General features: G+C 45.4%; 1 protein-coding gene across 1 annotated transcript in view; it reads right to left on the bottom strand.

The window, feature by feature from the left end:
• The window catches only part of LOC144509711 (scavenger receptor cysteine-rich domain-containing protein DMBT1-like), a gene marked incomplete at its 5' end in the record, with an annotated part of 28,562 nt that overhangs the window by 6,945 nt on the left and 3,993 nt on the right, over window positions 1-17,624 (bottom strand). The window contains 10 exons of the mRNA XM_078238492.1: window positions 168-272; window positions 3,158-3,265; window positions 4,245-4,349; window positions 4,547-4,588; window positions 4,710-5,021; window positions 5,107-5,163; window positions 5,249-5,566; window positions 6,353-6,667; window positions 13,391-13,705; window positions 16,725-17,039. Coding sequence (XP_078094618.1) covers window positions 168-272; window positions 3,158-3,265; window positions 4,245-4,349; window positions 4,547-4,588; window positions 4,710-5,021; window positions 5,107-5,163; window positions 5,249-5,566; window positions 6,353-6,667; window positions 13,391-13,705; window positions 16,725-17,039 — 1,992 coding nt within the window. The remainder of the gene's footprint in view (window positions 1-167; window positions 273-3,157; window positions 3,266-4,244; window positions 4,350-4,546; window positions 4,589-4,709; window positions 5,022-5,106; window positions 5,164-5,248; window positions 5,567-6,352; window positions 6,668-13,390; window positions 13,706-16,724; window positions 17,040-17,624) is intronic.

Raw genomic sequence — 17,624 nt, forward strand, 5'->3', positions numbered from 1 at the left:
GCAGCCCACGCGGTGTTGGTATACCCACAGTGCTGTTAGGGAGGGAATTCCAGGATTGTGAAGGAACGGTGCCATATTTCCAAGTTAGCGTGGTGAGTGGCGTGGGTTTTATACCAAAGGGGGTGAAGTTCAAAAAGCGCGATGGCGGCAAGTGAAATTGTACCCACATTGAATTCCGGAGAAGCTCCCTTCAGGATTTTCTGATCCAGGTTCAATGTCACTCAAACTGTGATTGGTGTAATATTCCATCTGATTGAGGGAGTTAATGGAAACTGTTAAAGACAAAAATGGGTAGTTATTGGAGAGGTTGTTTGGAACGTAGGAGCCTAGAGCATAATACCTTAATCGTGCCTGTGACAATGCCTTAGAATTTATTACCTGCCATGATTGTGGAAGAATATTCACCAAGCGGACAAATGGCTCAAAGAGAAGGAAACAGTAACCCCCCAATCACCCCGAACAGGGCAACAATGGGGTCCTGCCCTCGACAGATACAATAATCCCCATTGTAACTCATTATTATTGGTAATATCTCACATATTAGAGCAGTGGGGGGGGGGGGTATGGTGGCACAGTGGTTAGCACTGCTGCCTCTCAGCGCCACAGACCCGGGTTCGATTCCCGGCTTAGGTCTCTGTGTGCAGCTTGCATGTTCTCCCCGTGTCTGCATGGGTATCCTCCGTGTACTCCGCTTTCCCCCCAGAGTACAAAGATGTGCTGGTTAGGTGCATTTGCCAGGCTAAATTCTCCCTCAGTGTACCCGATCAGGCGCTGACCTGCAGTGACTAGGGGATTATCACAGTAACTTCATTGCAATGTTAATGTAAGCCTACTTGTGACTAATAAATAAACTTAGATACAGTATGATATATCCAGTTACTTTGCACGCAGTGAGCGAAAATCTCTGATCCAGAATCACCATCCCAGCTCCCAGAAACTTACAATCAGACAACAGCAATTGCAGAAACTGGAAGTGCTTTTGTCTTGAATCACTTTTCTCGGGAAAGTGATCCAGCATGTTCAGTCTTTCTGCTTAATTGTAACCCCATAACTCTGGTATTTTCTTTGCACAATCTCTTGCACTTCAGTATCCTTTTGATGATATGCTGAAAGGAAAGGTAAACTCTACGCCAAATGTGATCTCACCAAGATTTTTTTTCCAAAAAAGATATTTGCAACAAGTTCTTTACTTTCCAATCCCAATTCTCTAGATATAGTCGCCAGTGCTTCCTAATGGCTTTAATAACCTGCATCCATATTTTTATTGTTTCTTGTGTTTTTTATTCTCGGGACACTTTGCTCAAAGATCCCACATGGTTTCTTATTCCAAATAATCTATCATCTCCTTAATTGTCTTCACAGTATATAATTCTTCACAGCTGCTGTTGTTGAAATACAGTTGCCAATATTTGTTAATTCTGCATTTCTATGAATGTTTTCCAGTAATTTGTTTCAGTCCTCTTCAGTATTGACTAAACTCTTCCAAATCCCCCCTCATCTCCCTCACAATTTGGCGGTTTTGACAAATTTAGAAAGTTTGATTTTTGACTCAAAAGTCAATTATGATTATGCACTAGTTGTTGCAGCACATCATTTTCCCTTTTCTGCCACTCCAAGCAACCAGACTTTCCCCTGCTCTGTGCTTTCTGCTTTGTTGCCACTAGTTAGTCATGTGATTACTTGCCTTCTGGCTCCATATATCTCACGATTGCCAGAAGTCTCAAAGAGATTTCCTAGCTATCTAAGTCCTTTTGAGGTGTCGTCGACGTTGCAATGTAGGATCCATGAACCGTTTCCACACAGTAATTTCCCACTAACAAATGTGATAATCATCAAATCGTCTGTTCTTGTCATATTACCCAGGACACAGTGAATTACTCACTGCATTTCTTTGAGATGGTATCATGGGATGTTTCTGTTCGCATGGGACGGCACAGAGGTCCTCGCTTTAATGTCTCACCCAAAACATAGAAAATAGAAGCAGGAGTAGGACATTCGGCCATTCGAGCCGGCTCCGCCATTCACTTAGATCATGGATGATCATCAAATTCAATATCCTGATCCCGCCTTGCCCCATATCCATTGATTCTTTTAGCCCCAAGAGCTTTATTTAATTTCTTCTTGAAGTCACACAACGTTTTGGCTCGAACTCCGTTTTGTGGTTGTGAATTCCATACATTCACCACTCTGAAGGAGGAAATTTCTCCTCACCTCAATCCGAGAAGGTTTATTCCTTATCCTCAAACGTTGACCCCTAGTTCCAAGTTGGAACATCTGGCTGTGGAGCAAACCCTCGGCACTGCCTTGGAATAGCAGCCTTGATATTTATGCTTTACTTCTGGAGTGGGACTTGCAACCCAAATTTTGGACTTGAAGTTAGAATGCTACAAACTAAGCCACAGTTGCCGTACATTCACTCACATTTTCCATTTGCCTAATCTGTGGTGCCGTATCAAGGACCTTTCGGAAATCATGATATATTGCATCTTCATCATTATTTTTATCTACCTTGCTACTTCTACAGCGATTTTGATGATGTTGGTGAAGCAAGCCATTGCATTTTGAAGGCTGACGACTCATTATTACCTGTTTTGTTCTATTCATTCATTTATTTTTTTCTTCCTTCTTCAGCATTTATTCTATTAATTCCACCCCCCCCCCCCCCATCCCACCCCATGAACGTTAAGCTGGGTAGGCCACAGTTCCTTTTCTACATGTAGTTTTAAAAATAGATATCTGTGAGAACACGGACAGTCGACTAATTTCCAATCAATTATCAAATACCTCTCATGTTAATCCTCGCCAGTTGCACTTCATCCCTACTGCATTAGAAATGGGTGCTTTACACATGACAGCTGTCAGCTGGTGAGATTGTTGTTCACTAGCTCAGATACGAGGACGGTTGGAAATGGAGATATACACGCTGTTTTCAACTATACATATTCTCTGAGAAATAAACAGCCCAGTGAGTCTTCCCAGACCAATGAATCATTTCACGGGCAGAAACAATCGCAACATGACGAGGCCATTTCACACTGGAAAGTGAGTGGACTGCCCATTGTTCCCATTTAGTTATGTGACCATTTGGAATGGGGATTTAAGTAGAAGCCACATTTGGTCTGTGAAGACTGAGTTTAAAAAAAGTGGAAATACAAACCTGAACCCCCTGAATGAACGGAATTGCCGTCAGATTCAATATTCTCAATCTCTGCATAAATTCCTTGATAGAAAACAGAAGGCGAGGCCAAGTGGCGAGCGACAGTACCTGTTAAAGGGAGGGCAAGACGATCAGTATGTTGTTGCTTTGCGAGGGCGGTTAACAGTGTAATGTCTGAGGCTGAAAAGCAAACCACAGATGTGGTGAGATCCTAAAGATAAAGCCAGTTAGTTTGAATGTGGATGTGCTCTGCTATCAGTACGCATGGGTGCATCCCTGAGTGTGCATTTTTGTGTTTGTAATAGGCGTTTCTTCACCTCCAGCAGAACAGGACCCATTTGCAAGAAAGTCGGAAAAGATGGAAGGAGGTGTTTGGGGAGGGTTGGGGGAGTATGGGTAGGGTCGTGCAGAGTGTCAGACAAAATGAGTCCCAGCAGATCATTCCTGACGGGCCACGTGGGGATTTCAACTGAATTGGAGCGAGGCAGAAAGTTGACTGACCTCTGCGGTGGTCACATCAGTTTGGAGGCGGGACTGAGCAGGTCATGGTTCCCATGGGTGAAGTGACCTGTAGATCAGCGGTGCTTTGTTTGTTGGACTATGTGTGGAATATTTGTGTTGGGATGTAGAATTACTTGAGAATGCAGGAAGTTACCAAGAATATTGCACAAAATCTGGTCAAAAGAGTTCGCGATTAGGCATGAGGCTCACGATAATGAGAGGGAAACAGCTGCACAGCTGATAAAGGAATATTTAACAAACAGTTCAATTAAACTTTCTGTTCCATTATTAAAACAAATGAGTCTTTCTGGAGTTTCAGATGAATTGGGTAGTGAATGATTTTGATTTGATTTATTATTGTCACATGTATTAGTATACAGTGAAAAGTATTGTTTCTTGCGCGCTATGTGGATTCTGTAATTAGTCTCACAATTACAAATGCGGATGGGAATTGAAAACAGGGTTTCAGAATTTTTTCCGTAAGTTCAAGTGACGTTCTTTGGAAAGCTGTAATAAACTGCGGCCCCAGGATATGAATCAATATCAGTATTTCAATGTTAGTTGGACGGGAAGATTGGAGGCTCACCTTTTCTTTTGAGCTTTCTCAGTATTATCGCCAGCAGTGTGATCAGTTCCAAGCTTAACAGCACTCCGAGCGTCATGCAGGCGACCAGGGGTATGGGAAAGTCATCTGCTCATCATAATAAGATGACAGAAAGATTTAACAGAGACATAGTGCCCCCTTGCATCCTTTCAATGTTTCCATCAATCGGAAACCACCCCTTATTCAGAAATTACCAAAAGTGTGTCATTGTAAATAATACCAGTATCATTGGGAAGAACTGTAACATCAACACGAATTCTAATAAAGTTATACAGACGAAATACCTGACGGCGTGGCCTGAGAAGAATTCGATGACAAATGGAGGCCTGTGGGATATATTGGACAAACATTAATGAACTTCAAATGTTGGTGATTTACTTTAGAAAGCCAAATGCGTTTTTCTAATTTTTCGAAACTGATCATGTCCACATACTGAGCGGCCCTTACCAGAACAAATCACCCTGGCATCTTCCTTGTGGTCACAATCAGACTGGGCTGCTGATGCGGAGGGGCAGTCAGACAGAAACCATTCACTTCCGGTGCATTTCACCTCATCCAACCAGGTGTCACCGTTACCCTGGGGCAAAGGGGACCCTCCTTGGGCCAACAGGGCGGAACCGCAAGCCAACTGTCTGCACACAATATTAGCATCGGCCAGATCCCAGGAATCATCACAAACCGTGCCCCAACGGTTATTGTGCAATATCTCCACTCTCCCAGAGCAGTTAGTGTCTCCTCCCACCAGGCACAAACGCTGTCCTAAATCCATCCAAGAGAAGCAATTGTTATTATTGATCTAGCAGGAGCCGGGAATGCATCAGATATTCGGTATATCAGCATCTACCTGATTCTCGACTGCCTTCCAGTGAACTGTGGGGCTGCTCCTTCGTCCCGGTGGTCCCTGTTAAGAACAGACATTTGCTGAGCGCATTGGGTGGCAATGTTTGCAATGACAGCAGCACATTTAGAGTTTTGGTGTGTGTTACCTGAACAAACGACACCCGCATCATAATGGTGGCTGCAGTCTTTGACACCCTCCGAGTCTGACTCACACTGCCAAATGGTCGACTCGATTGGAGTACACCCCAGCTCACTGAGTCTGACAGGTCCAGATCCCTCTCCGAACTTCCCAGCTTCAAAGTGCATTGATTCGACGCTGCCACACTCCAACTGTTTACAGATCACTTTAGCATCGTCTGCACGCAGGATGCCCGAACACACTGTGCCCCAGCTGCCACTATAGAAGATTTCCACTCTGCCCTCGCAGCGGTGTTCTCCGTTCACCAGTCTTAATTCCTTGTGCTCTGTCAATGAAGTAAGAAATTTCCGAATTTATATCTTCACAAAAAAAGATAAAGTTGCCAAAATCCAGGATGACCACAGCTGATTTAACCTGAGGATCTCCACACCTCAGGGTAAGGGCGAGATTCATGAATAACCTCAGCTGTTACGGGGATTGACCCCGCGCTGTTGACATTCCTCTCTATCACAAGCCAGCTGTCCAGCCAACTGGGTGTACATGGTGTCCTGGTTATGTCCACTGATTGGCAATAATTATTTCAGAAATGTAACAGAAAACAACTAGATCCAAAAATCAAAAGAGATTTCGAATGGGAATGTCATACTTAAGAAATTTGGTGCACTCATTTCAGGAGTTGCAGAAAGATACATCTGAAATGTACGTGGATTTTCGAAAGGGGCCAAGAAATCTGGTGATATAGACGCTCTAATGACTTAGAAAGTGGTGGAGTCTATTCTTGGGATTAGAAATATGCAATCAGGTAAATCAGTAGAATCTGCATTTCTTTTCCCAGAGATTGGTGAGATGGTGGAACTCAGGCCAATTACAATCGTTGAGTGGAATAGTACCAATATCTTCAAGGTGAAACTAGATGAGTACAGGAGGGATAGGAAAGTCAGCATAGGCTGACAGAGTTGAATGGAGTATTGCAGGATGATACTTGTGTTCAGTACAAATAACACACAGACTGAGTGGGAAGGCCGGATTCTGTGCCCTGGATTCTGTGTAATTCGGTGTAATATCATCCGTGTGAAGCCTCAGGAATTCCGCACATTGATAGCATCCTTACCTGAGCACATGATCCTCACATCTTCCTTATAGCTACAGTCGTGGTTACCCCATGATGCTGAGGGACATTCCCAGAGAAATGACTCGTTACCGGAACACTTTAGATCATCCAACCAAATTGGGCCTGAGCCCGGTTCACAAGAAGCAGGAAGTGACATCTCCAATGCAGTTCCGCAGCCGAGCTGTTTGCAAACCACGTCAGCGTCGGTTAAATCCCAGAAATCATCACAAACTGTGCCCCAACTCTGATTGTAATAAATCTCCACACGGCCAGCGCACGGGCTTTCACCGCCAGACAGTCTTATCTGCATGTGTTCTGTTGGACAGTAATACAGGCGAGTTATAGTTACATAGATACATAGAACAGTACAGCACAGAACAGGCCCTTCGGCCCACGATGTTGTGCCGAGCTTTATCTGAAACCAAGATCAAGCTATCCCACTCCCTATCATCCTGGTGTGCTCCATGTGCCTATCCAATAACCGCTTAAATGTTTCTAAAGTGTCTGACTCCACTATCACTGCAGGCAGTCCATTCCACACCCCAACCACTCTCTGCGTAAAGAACCTACCTCTGATATCCGTCCTGTATCTCCCACCACGAACCCTATAGTTATGCCCCCTTGTAATAGCTCCATCCACCCGAGGAAATAGTCTTTGAACGTTCACTCTATCTATCCCCTTCATCATTTTATACACCTCTATTAAGTCTCCCCTCAGCCTCCTCCGCTCCAGAGAGAATATCCCTAGCTCCCTCAACCTTTCCTCATATGACCTACCCTCCAAACCAGGCAGCATCCTGGTAAATCTCCTCTGCACTCTTTCCAGCGCTTCCACATCCTTCCTATAGTGAGGTGACCAGAACTGCACACAATATACCAAATGTGGTCTCACCAAGGTCCTGTACAGTTGCAGCATAACCCCACGGCTCTTAAACTCCAACCCCCTGTTAATAAAAGCTAACACACTACAGGCCTTCTTCACAGCTCTATCCACTTGAGTGGCAACCTTTAGAGATCTGTGGATATGGACCCCAAGATCTCTCTGTTCCTCCACAGTCTTCAGAACCCTACCTTTGACCCTGTAATCTACATTTAAATTAGTCCTACCAAAATGAATCACCTCACATTTAAACATAGAACATAGAACATAGAAAGCCACAGCACAAACAGGCCCTTCGGCCCACAAGTTGCGCCGATCACATCCCCACCTCTAGGCCTATCTATAGCCCTCAATCCCATTAAATCCCATGCTCGTGCCAGTATTTAGCCTTAGATGGAGTTTTATCAGGGTTAAACTCCATTTGCCATTTTTCAGCCCAGCTTTGCATCCTATCTATGTCTCTTTGCAGCCTACAACAGCCCTCCACCTCATCCACTACTCCACCAATCTTGGTGTCATCAGCAAATTTACTGATCCACCCTTCAGCCCCCTCCTCTAAGTCATTAATAAAAATCACAAAGAGCAGAGGACCAAGCACTGATCCCTGCGGCACACCGCTAGCAACCTGCCTCCAATCCGAAAATTTTCCATCGACCACCACCCTCTGTCTTCGGTCAGACAGCCAGTTGCCTATCCAATCGGCCAACTTTCCCTCTATCCCACACCTCCTCACTTTCATCATAAGCCGACCATGGGGGACCTTATCAAACGCCTTACTAAAATCCATGTATATGACATCAACTGCCCTACCTTCATCAACACACTTAGTTACCTCCTCAAAAAATTCTATCAAATTTGTGAGGCACGACTTGCCCTTCACGAATCCGTGCTGACTATCTCGGATTAATCCGCATCTTTCTAAATGGTCGTAAATCCCATCCCTAAGGACCCTTTCCATCAATTTACCAACCACCGAAGTAAGACTAACCGGTCTATAATTACCAGGGTCATTTCTATTCCCTTTCTTAAACAGAGGAACAACATTCGCCATTCTCCAGTCCTCTGGCACCATCCCCGTGGACAGCGAGGACCCAAAGATCAACGCCAAAGGCTCTGCAATCTCATCCCTTGCCTCCCAAAGAATCCTAGGATACATTTCATCAGGCCCAGGGGACTTATCGACCTTCAGTTTATTCAAAACTGCCAAGACATCCTCCCTCCGAACATCTATTTCCTCCAGCCTATTAGCCTGTAACACCTTCTCTTCCTGAAAAACATGGCCCCTCTCCTTGGTGAACACTGAAGAAAAGTATTCATTCATCACCTCGCCTATCTCTACTGACTCCATACACAAGTTCCCACTACTGTCCTTGACCGGCCCTAACCTCACCCTGGTCATTCTTTTATTCCTCACATAAGAGTAAAAAGCCTTGGGGTTTTCCTTGATCCGACCCACCAAGGACTTCTCATGTCCCCTCCTAGCTCTCCTAAGCCCCTTTTTCAGCTCATTCCTTGCTAACTTGTAACCCTCAATCGAGCCATCTGAACCTTGTTTCCTCATCCCGACATAAGCTTCCCTCTTCCTTTTCACAAGACATTCCACCTCTTTTGTGAACCATGGTTCCCTCACTCGGCCATTTCCTCCCTGCCTGACAGGAACATACCTATCAAGGACATCCAGTATTTGTTCCTTGAAAAAGTTCCACTTTTCATTAGTTCCTTTCTCTGACAGTTTCTGTTCCCAACTTATGCCCCCTAATTCTTGCCTAATCGCATCATAATTACCCCTCCCCCAATTGTAAACCTTGCCCTGCCGTACGGCCCTATCCCTCTCCATTGCAATAACAAAAGACACCGAATTGTGGTCACTATCTCCAAATTGCTCTCCCACAACCAAATCTAACACTTGGCCCGGTTCATTTCCCAGTACCAAATCCAATGTGGCCTCACCTCTAGTCGGCCCATCCACATATTGTGTCAGGAAACCCTCCCGCACACACTGCACAAAAACTGCCCCATCCAAACTATTTGACCTACAAAGGTTCCAATCAATATTTGGAAAGTTAAAGTCCCCCATGACAACTACCCTGTGACCCCCACACATATCCATAATCTGCTTAGCAATTTCTTCCTCCACATCTCTATTACTATTTGGGGGCCTATAGTAAACTCCTAGCAACGTGACCGCTCCTTTCCTATTTCTAACTTCAGCCCATATTACCTCAGTGTGCAGATCCCCCACGAAGTGCCTTTCCGCAGCCGTTAAACTATCCTTGATTAACAATGCCACTCCTCCACCTCTTTTACCAGCTTCCCTACACTTAGTGAAACATCTATACCCCGGAACGTCCAACAACCATTCCTGTCCTTGTTCTACCCACGTCTCCGTAATGGCCACAACATCGTAGTCCCAAGTACCAATCCACGCCCCAAGTTCATCTACCTTGTTCCGGATGCTCCTTGCATTGAAGTAGACACACTTCAACCCACCTTCCTGTCTACCAGTACCCACCGTTGACCCTGATACCTTCCCCAATACCTCACCACCCTCACTGACTTCTGGACTACAACTCCCTTTCCCACTCCCCTGACAAATTAGTTTAAACCCCCCTGAAGAGCCGTAACAAATTTCCCTCCGAGGATATTGGTGCCCCTCTGGTTCAGGTGCACCCCGTCCTGTTTGTACAGGTCCCACCTTCCCCAGAACGTGTTCCAATTATCCACGTATCTGAAACCCTCCCTCCTACACCATCCCTGCAACCACATATTGAACTGCACTCTCTCCCTGTTCCTCAACTCGCTATCACGTGGTACCGGCAACGTACCAGAGATGACCACATGTTTCGTCTTGGCTCTCAGCTTCCAGCCCAGCTCCAGAAATTCCTGCTTTAAATCCCCGTCCCTTCTCTTACCTATGTCATTGGTACCAATGTGCACCACGACTTGTGACTGTTTCCCCTCCCCCTTCAGAATCTGGAAAACACGGTCTGAGACATCACGGACCTTGGCATCCGGTAGGCAACATACCATCCGTGAGTCTCTTTTGCTGCCACAGAACCTCCTATCTATCCCTCTAACTAACGAGTCCCCAATAACTATCGCCCTCCCGCTCTCCCCCTTTCCCTCCCGAGCCACAGAGACGGACACAGTGCTGGAGATCCTCTCACTGCGGCTCCCCACTGGTATGTCATCCCCCTCAACCGTATCCAAAGCGGAATACTTGTTGCTAAGGGGAACGACCACCGGGGATCCCTGCACGGACTGCTTCCTCCCAGCCCCTCTCACCGTCACCCATCTGTTTTCAATCCTCGGAGTAACTGTATTCCTAAAGCTTGTGTCTATGGCCATCTCTGCGTCCCTGATGATCCTAAGTTCCTCCAACTCCAGCTCCAGTTCCCTAACACGGTTTTGGAGGAGCTGCAGATGGGTGCACTTCCCACAGGTGTAATCAGTAGGGACACTGTCGTCGTCCCTCACCTCAAACATAGTGCAAGAGGAACATTGCACTGCCTGCACACCCATCCCCTCGAGATACCTTGCCAGTACCAGGTAGAAAGTGCAAAAATGAATTCAAACTCACCCCTACTCGCCCTTTCTGCCTAAGCCCTGTGAGCCAAAGTCTTATAGCTCACACTCTGCTTCCCACACACTACACTGCCCGCTCCCGACGCTGCCCGCTGTATACTGCAGCCTACCTTTTATACTTCACGCGCTTAAAAAACCCTTCCCAGACTCCTTTGCTGCCCACTTCTAGTTTTCACTTTAAACTTGAAAAACTGCTGTTAAAGTAAAGGCCAAAAAAATACACACACTAGCTGACTAATTAAATAAATAAACAATTCAATTAATCCAATTAATCTCTTACCAGCACTGCTGCTTTTCAATCACCCCTCTCAGCTTGCTCCAGTGGATCAATGAGGGGGAACCTCCCAGGTAACTGACTTTTAAAGTTAAAATAAAAACCCTTCCCAGACTCCTTTGCTGCCCACTTCTAGTTTTCACTTTAAACTTGAAAAACTGCTGTTAAAGTAAAGGCCAAAAAAATACACACACTAGCTGACTAATTAAATAAATAAACAATTCAATTAATCCAATTAATCTCTTACCAGCACTGCTGCTTTTCAATCACCCCTCTCAGCTTGCTCCAGTGGATCAATAGATTTAGTTCTAATAGATTTTCAGCTCATCACTCTGTTCTTCCCATTGAATACTCTGAAGGAGAACGGAAATCTTTATTTATACCGTGCCTGTGACATATTACTGAGTCAATATGACTAAGCCTCCACTTTTACAAAGAAAACATCGTGCATGAATGTTTCACATATACCAACATCTGACGACATGGTTTCTGGATTCCAGTCCCCCCATTTTTGTGCTGAATGCTGGGCAAATTGTGTGCTGCCATTTGAGTTTTCCCGATTCAATCTTCCAGCCATCCAATTGGAACTAATATAATTTCCAGTATATTTACGTGTGTAGCTGTTCTTACATGGGATATCAGTCCACGCATACAACAAACACATCTGCCTAGAGTTACATAATGCCCAAAGGAGCTTAGACTGTTTCAGTCTCAGAACGACGGGTTTCAGCTTACATGCTGCAGAACTACACTTGCAATAGTATAGATCACATACTCCAAAACACTGCTGCCTGAACGGCAGCGAGGCGCACTCGTCAACACATCAGTGCCCGCTGATCGACATTGCTTGCCCTTCTGTCAATTCCTGCGGTTTGGAAGTATCATCAAGTTCAAAGACAGATTAATATTCCAGGCCCCAACTTCGCACGGCCATCATCTGGGGATAAACACCACCAGTCCCATCATTTGGAGGCTTCGGCTTTTCCCATTTCTGGTATTTCCTACATCAGCCAGGCCATTTCTTTAGTTCCCAAAAGAGAAAATGTTGGAAAATCTCGGCAGGCCAAGCAGCATCTGTAAGGAGAGGCTTTGACAAAGGGTCATCTGGAACCGAAACGTCATCTCATTTCTCTCCTTCCAGATGCTACCAGACCTACTGAGGTTTTCCAGCATTTTCTCTTTTGATTTCAGATTCCAACATCCGCAATAATTTGCTTTTACCCGTATCTTTAGTTGCCCTATCCCCAAGAATGAAAATGCCTCACTAAATATCTCTTTCCTGCCACCTATGGTTAATTTTCTGCTGCTCCAATGCGCAAGTTTTAATCATATGTTTTCTGCTCCTTGATATCTCCGTTTCCTTTCCAATTGCACTCCTACGCAGTTCTATTTTACTTTTGCCTTCATTAAAAGTGCTATAAAATTTCAAAACCCCGTTCTTGTTCCCGTCTGTCTTTGTCCTTTGGCTTTACACTCCCGCCCCTCGCGGTCCCGAGGCTGAGTAACTGCAATCATCTGTAAAGAGGAACGGGAGTAGGCCATTCGGCCATTCGAGTCTGCTCTGCTATTCATTCAGGTCATGACTGCTGTGGCTGTAGTTTCAACTCCACTTTCGTGTCTTGCCAAATCCCCTTCCCTATACCCTCTACAGCCATTGACTCTCTTAACAACCTGCCTAGCTCATCTTTAAACAAATGCAATGAGCCAGCCGCCACTTCTTCCTGAGGAAGGGAATTCCACGTATGAATCACCCAATTAGAGTACAAACACACTTCTCATCACCATCTTACAACGATATAGATCACGTTCTCCAAACACTGTTGCCTGAACGGCAGCGAGGCCAACTGAACAACACCTCTTATGCTCGCTGATCGACACTACCGGGACAGAACCGTGCACAATGGTCAGCACTGCTGCCTCACAGCGCCAGGGACTCGGGTTCGATTCCCGGCTTGGATCGCTGTCTGTGTGGAGTCTTCACGTTCTCTCCGTGTCTGCGTGGGTTTCCCCCGGATGCTCCGCTTTCCTCCCACAGTCTGAAAGACGTGCTGGTTAGGGCCATTGACCCGAATAGGCACCGTAGTGTGGCGATTCAGGGAATTTCACAGTAACTTCATTGCAGTGTTGATGTAAATCTTCCTTGTGACTCATAAATAAATTATCTTCCATAAATAAACATCTTAAAACGGAAACTCATATCTCTTAATATCCTGAAATACTGAGGACCCATTCGCCAAAATACCAGCAAATTAGAAACTTCCCGACATTGGCTCTGCAAGAGAGAACTATTTTTTTTCACCTGAACACACAACTCCTACGCCCGTGCTGTCACTGAGAGATGAATTGAATAGCAATGAGCTGCAGTTCCGGAGATGCGCTTCATTTCCATTACACTGGATATCAGTTATCCAAACTGATCTGACACTCTCTTCTCTCATTGAAGAATTATAAGAGCCTATCCCGTTACCGCAGCCCAGCTGTCTGCAGATTACGTGAGCATCGCTCAGGTCCCAGAGGTTGTCCTGCACTCTGCCCCAGGCTCCATTGTAGTAAATCTCCACTCGCCCATCACACCGGCTTTCTCCGTCAGTCAGTCTCAGCAACCAATTTTCATCTACAAAGTGAAGCACATTGAGACGATGATTAAACTTAAGCCACAGTATCCTATTTACTGCATCTTAAAATGCCGACACACTGAGGGCGATTTCTTCCCCAATGATCGTACCAATCCTGGACAATAGTGTGCAGGCCTAAAATTCAGTGCCCGGTGGGAAAGAGTTTGCAATCGTTCCTTTCTACGTGCATAAATCGGATCATACACAAGGAGTAGCGCAAGGCTGATCAGCAAGAGATTCACTTGATTTCAATCTCATTAGTGTGTCCAGCATATAATTGTCCCCCGTCCTGGAATGTTCCCATCTCTCTGGCGGGAGGTCACACTGGAGGTGAATCACTATTTGTCTTAACTAGCAGAGACCTGATGCAATGATGATGCTGAGAGGCACAGCAGTTATTGAAGACCCGGGTGCTTAAGGGCATGGCTGGCAGTGTCCACCAGGAAGAGTACCCCTGGCACACTGGCAGTGTCCAACAGGCACACTGGCATTGACATCTGGACATACTGGCAGTGGCCACTGACCAACCCCAGCAGTGCCAGCTCTGCACCACCAGTGTGACAGGGGCAGTGCCAAGGGGGGGGGGGGTGGGGCCTGGGTTAGGGCTATGGCGAGGGAGGGGGCAGGGAGAATGCTATGATGTTGGGGGGCGCTATGAAGGAGGGAACATGCAGTGAGTCATGGCTGGGGAGGGGGGGAGGTGCATGTCGCAGGTCATGATGGGCTGCATGTAAAGCATCATGCTGGGGGACCAACTTGGAATGCCTCAGTGCCCTGATGCCTGTGGGCCATGTTGGGGAATGGGGTGGGGGAACATGCCACCAATGAGGTGGGGGGGGGGGGGTTAATGTCCATGGGGGGAGGCGGGAGAAGGTCCCCCAGTGCACTGTGAGATCAGCTCTCTGAAACTGGGATCACCAGCGTGTTCTGGCCCGTTCTTCGTACCAGGCACAACTCATCCTTCTCTATTAAAGTGAATCAGTGCGGCATGATTGCTGTGTGCAATGTGCCTGGGAGACCGGTGTGGGTCTCTCCGCTATTCTGGCTGTGATGACACTTTGTTTTTTGGGGGAAAATTCCACCCCTTATTTCGAAACTGTGCCCCCTCTGATACAAGTCAGAAGTGTGATGGAAGGCCCCATGTTTGAATGGATGCAACTTCAATATCCATAATAAACTTGATTCCACTCAGGATCAAGAAATCCATTTGAAAGCTATCCTTTAAACATTCAGTCACACACTCTAACACTGACACAGTGTCGATGTAACACATACGCTCTATAAGATGTGGTGAAACAACTCGCTCAGACTTCTTCGAAAGCATCTGACAGAGGGACGAGGGAAATGGGAACACCATTTCCAATTTCCCAGGAATTTCAAACCATCCCAATGCATCATTGTTCGTTCATCATTGATGGATCAAAATTGGACAATTCCCCTCGGAAGAGCACTGTGGATGGAGAACAACCACATGGACTGCAGCCATTTAATGAGGTGGCTGACCATTGCATTTTCAAGAGAAACTGGGGACGCAAAAAAAGGTTTTCTTGCCAGCTCCATCCATATTCCGTAACTGAACGAATAGCATTTCTACTGTGTAACATGGCCCCCATTGTGCAGTTTGAACCTTTCTCTGAATTCTGAATAATTTTTTGTATTCAGTCAAATAGGGATAATCACCATAAGATCAGATATTAATTTGTTAACAATGTGCTACAATAAATACATTTACTTCATTACTAAATAGAATGAGAAACATGAGCAGACAAATACAACTCAGCCAAGATTAACCGTAGAGTGATAGAATTATATAATTTTACAGCACGGAAGATGGCCAATCGGCCACCGACTCCCGAAAGAGCAACCCAGCTACTCCCATTCTCCACCCTATAACTGTGGTGCTCCAAATTAATTACTGTCAAAAATGGATGCATCCCTCGTTTGATTCATATGGAATCCGCCTCCTCCACTCTCCAAGGCAGCACAGTTAATATCGCAACAACTCAGGAAAGCGGTTTGTCCTCATCTCACTCCTAACTCTCTTGCTGACCATGTTCAAATTGTGTCTACACCACCCCCCTCCCCCCCGCCCTCCCCACCCCCGTCCAGTGACTGACATACCAACTAGTGGAAATAAAATATGCTTCTTTGCCCTGTCAAATTAGTTCATAATTTTGAACACTCAATAACGTCACCTTTTATTCTGCTCCAAGGGGAATAAGCCCAATTTCGCTCATCTTCCCTTGTATCTAAAATGCCTAATATCTTCCATCGTTCTAGCAAATCTTCTTTGCTCTCGCTCTAGGTCTTTAACTTCCTTCCTTAAATAAGGCCCCCAGAACTAATGACATTATTCCAAATTTGCTCTGATTTGCAGAGATGTAGCATCACTTTCTTGTTTTTATATTCTATGCCTCTGTGAACAAACCCAAGGATGCGATAAGTCTTCTTTCATCTTTCAACTTGCTTGGGCACTTTCAGAGAATTATGCACTTGAATCCTGAGGCTCTTTGCTCCTGTACTCCCCTTAAAGTTGTAACAGTCAGCCAGTTTTGTCTCCCCGCGTTTCTTCTACCAAAATACATTCGCTCACATTTCGCTGCATTGAAATTCATCTGCCAGTTATCGATCCATTTGGCCAACTTGTCAATGTCGCTCTGAAGGAGCTCAGCATCATCCCCACATTTCGCTATTGTCCCTAGCTTGGTATCATCTGCAAATTTAGAGATTTTTCCCTCAACATCCACCTCTGAATCATTTATGCAAATCAGAAAAAGCAAGAGTCCCAACACCGATCCCTGGGAACACCACTTTCAACGCATCTCCAGTCTGCGAAATGCCCATCTATACCTCCCCTCTGTTGCAAATCTCGAAGCCAACTTCTAATCCATGCTGCCCAACATATAGCAATTGAAACATATCTAATTTGCAAACCAACCTGCCATGTGAAAATCCAAATAATATACAAGGTTATATCAAAAGCTGGTGTATTCAGGTTAATAGACTTTTAGGACTCACCCGAGCAGATAACACTGGCAGCATTTTCATGTGAGCAGCTAAACTGCTCCATGAATGAAATAGAACAATCCCAGAGGCCGGACTCGTTCCCCCGGCATTTGTAGTTCTTTTTCCACACTGGTCCGGTTCCCTTTCCGAAGTGAGATCCTCCCGATATCGCAGTTGCTGCTCCGCAGCGAAGGTACTCACAGACCACACTGGCTTCTTTGAAACCGAAGTAATCATCACACAACGTCCCCCACTGCACTCCCTCTTGCACTTCAAGCCGCCCGGAACATCGGCCATCCCCAGATACCAGTCTGAGATCTTTGTGGTCTGAATAATTATAATCACAACAATGAGAATATTAACAAATGCCAATAATGTCTACAATTTCCATAGCTGAACTGATTCACCATTGATCTCTTTACAGCTCAAAAGAAGCATCAGCATTTATGATCACAATCATGCCTAACACTATTTGCATAACTACAATTAGCACAGTCACAATTACGACCATTACGAGTATTAATGCTAGTGTTATTCTTAGACAACTATTGCATTGAATGTGTTGTACTGGAGCGACACCATGTGATTGTCCAAATGCTGGAGACTTGTTGTTCCAGTTCCAACAATCTGCCTTCTCATTTCCCTATTTGTGATAAAAATAAGAGATCCGTCTCCTTGAAACAAGTTTGTTCTCCACTCTTTGTTACTAACCCGGGGAGAATTGGGGTATTTTGCTTGTCATCTTTCTCTGCTGAGGCAGATTTATTTGCCCCATCAAACTTATCTCTCCAGTTCCGTGCTGGTTTCCAAACTGAGACCTGATAGCAATAAGTCTGCGATTCTATCTCAAATCGTCATTTATTCGACGAACTTTATGTTCTTCCAATGTGTCATTATGACCAAAGGGGCACT

The sequence above is a fragment of the Mustelus asterias genome, chromosome 22, assembly GCF_964213995.1.
Source record: "Mustelus asterias chromosome 22, sMusAst1.hap1.1, whole genome shotgun sequence".
NCBI classification, from domain to species: domain Eukaryota; kingdom Metazoa; phylum Chordata; class Chondrichthyes; order Carcharhiniformes; family Triakidae; genus Mustelus; species Mustelus asterias.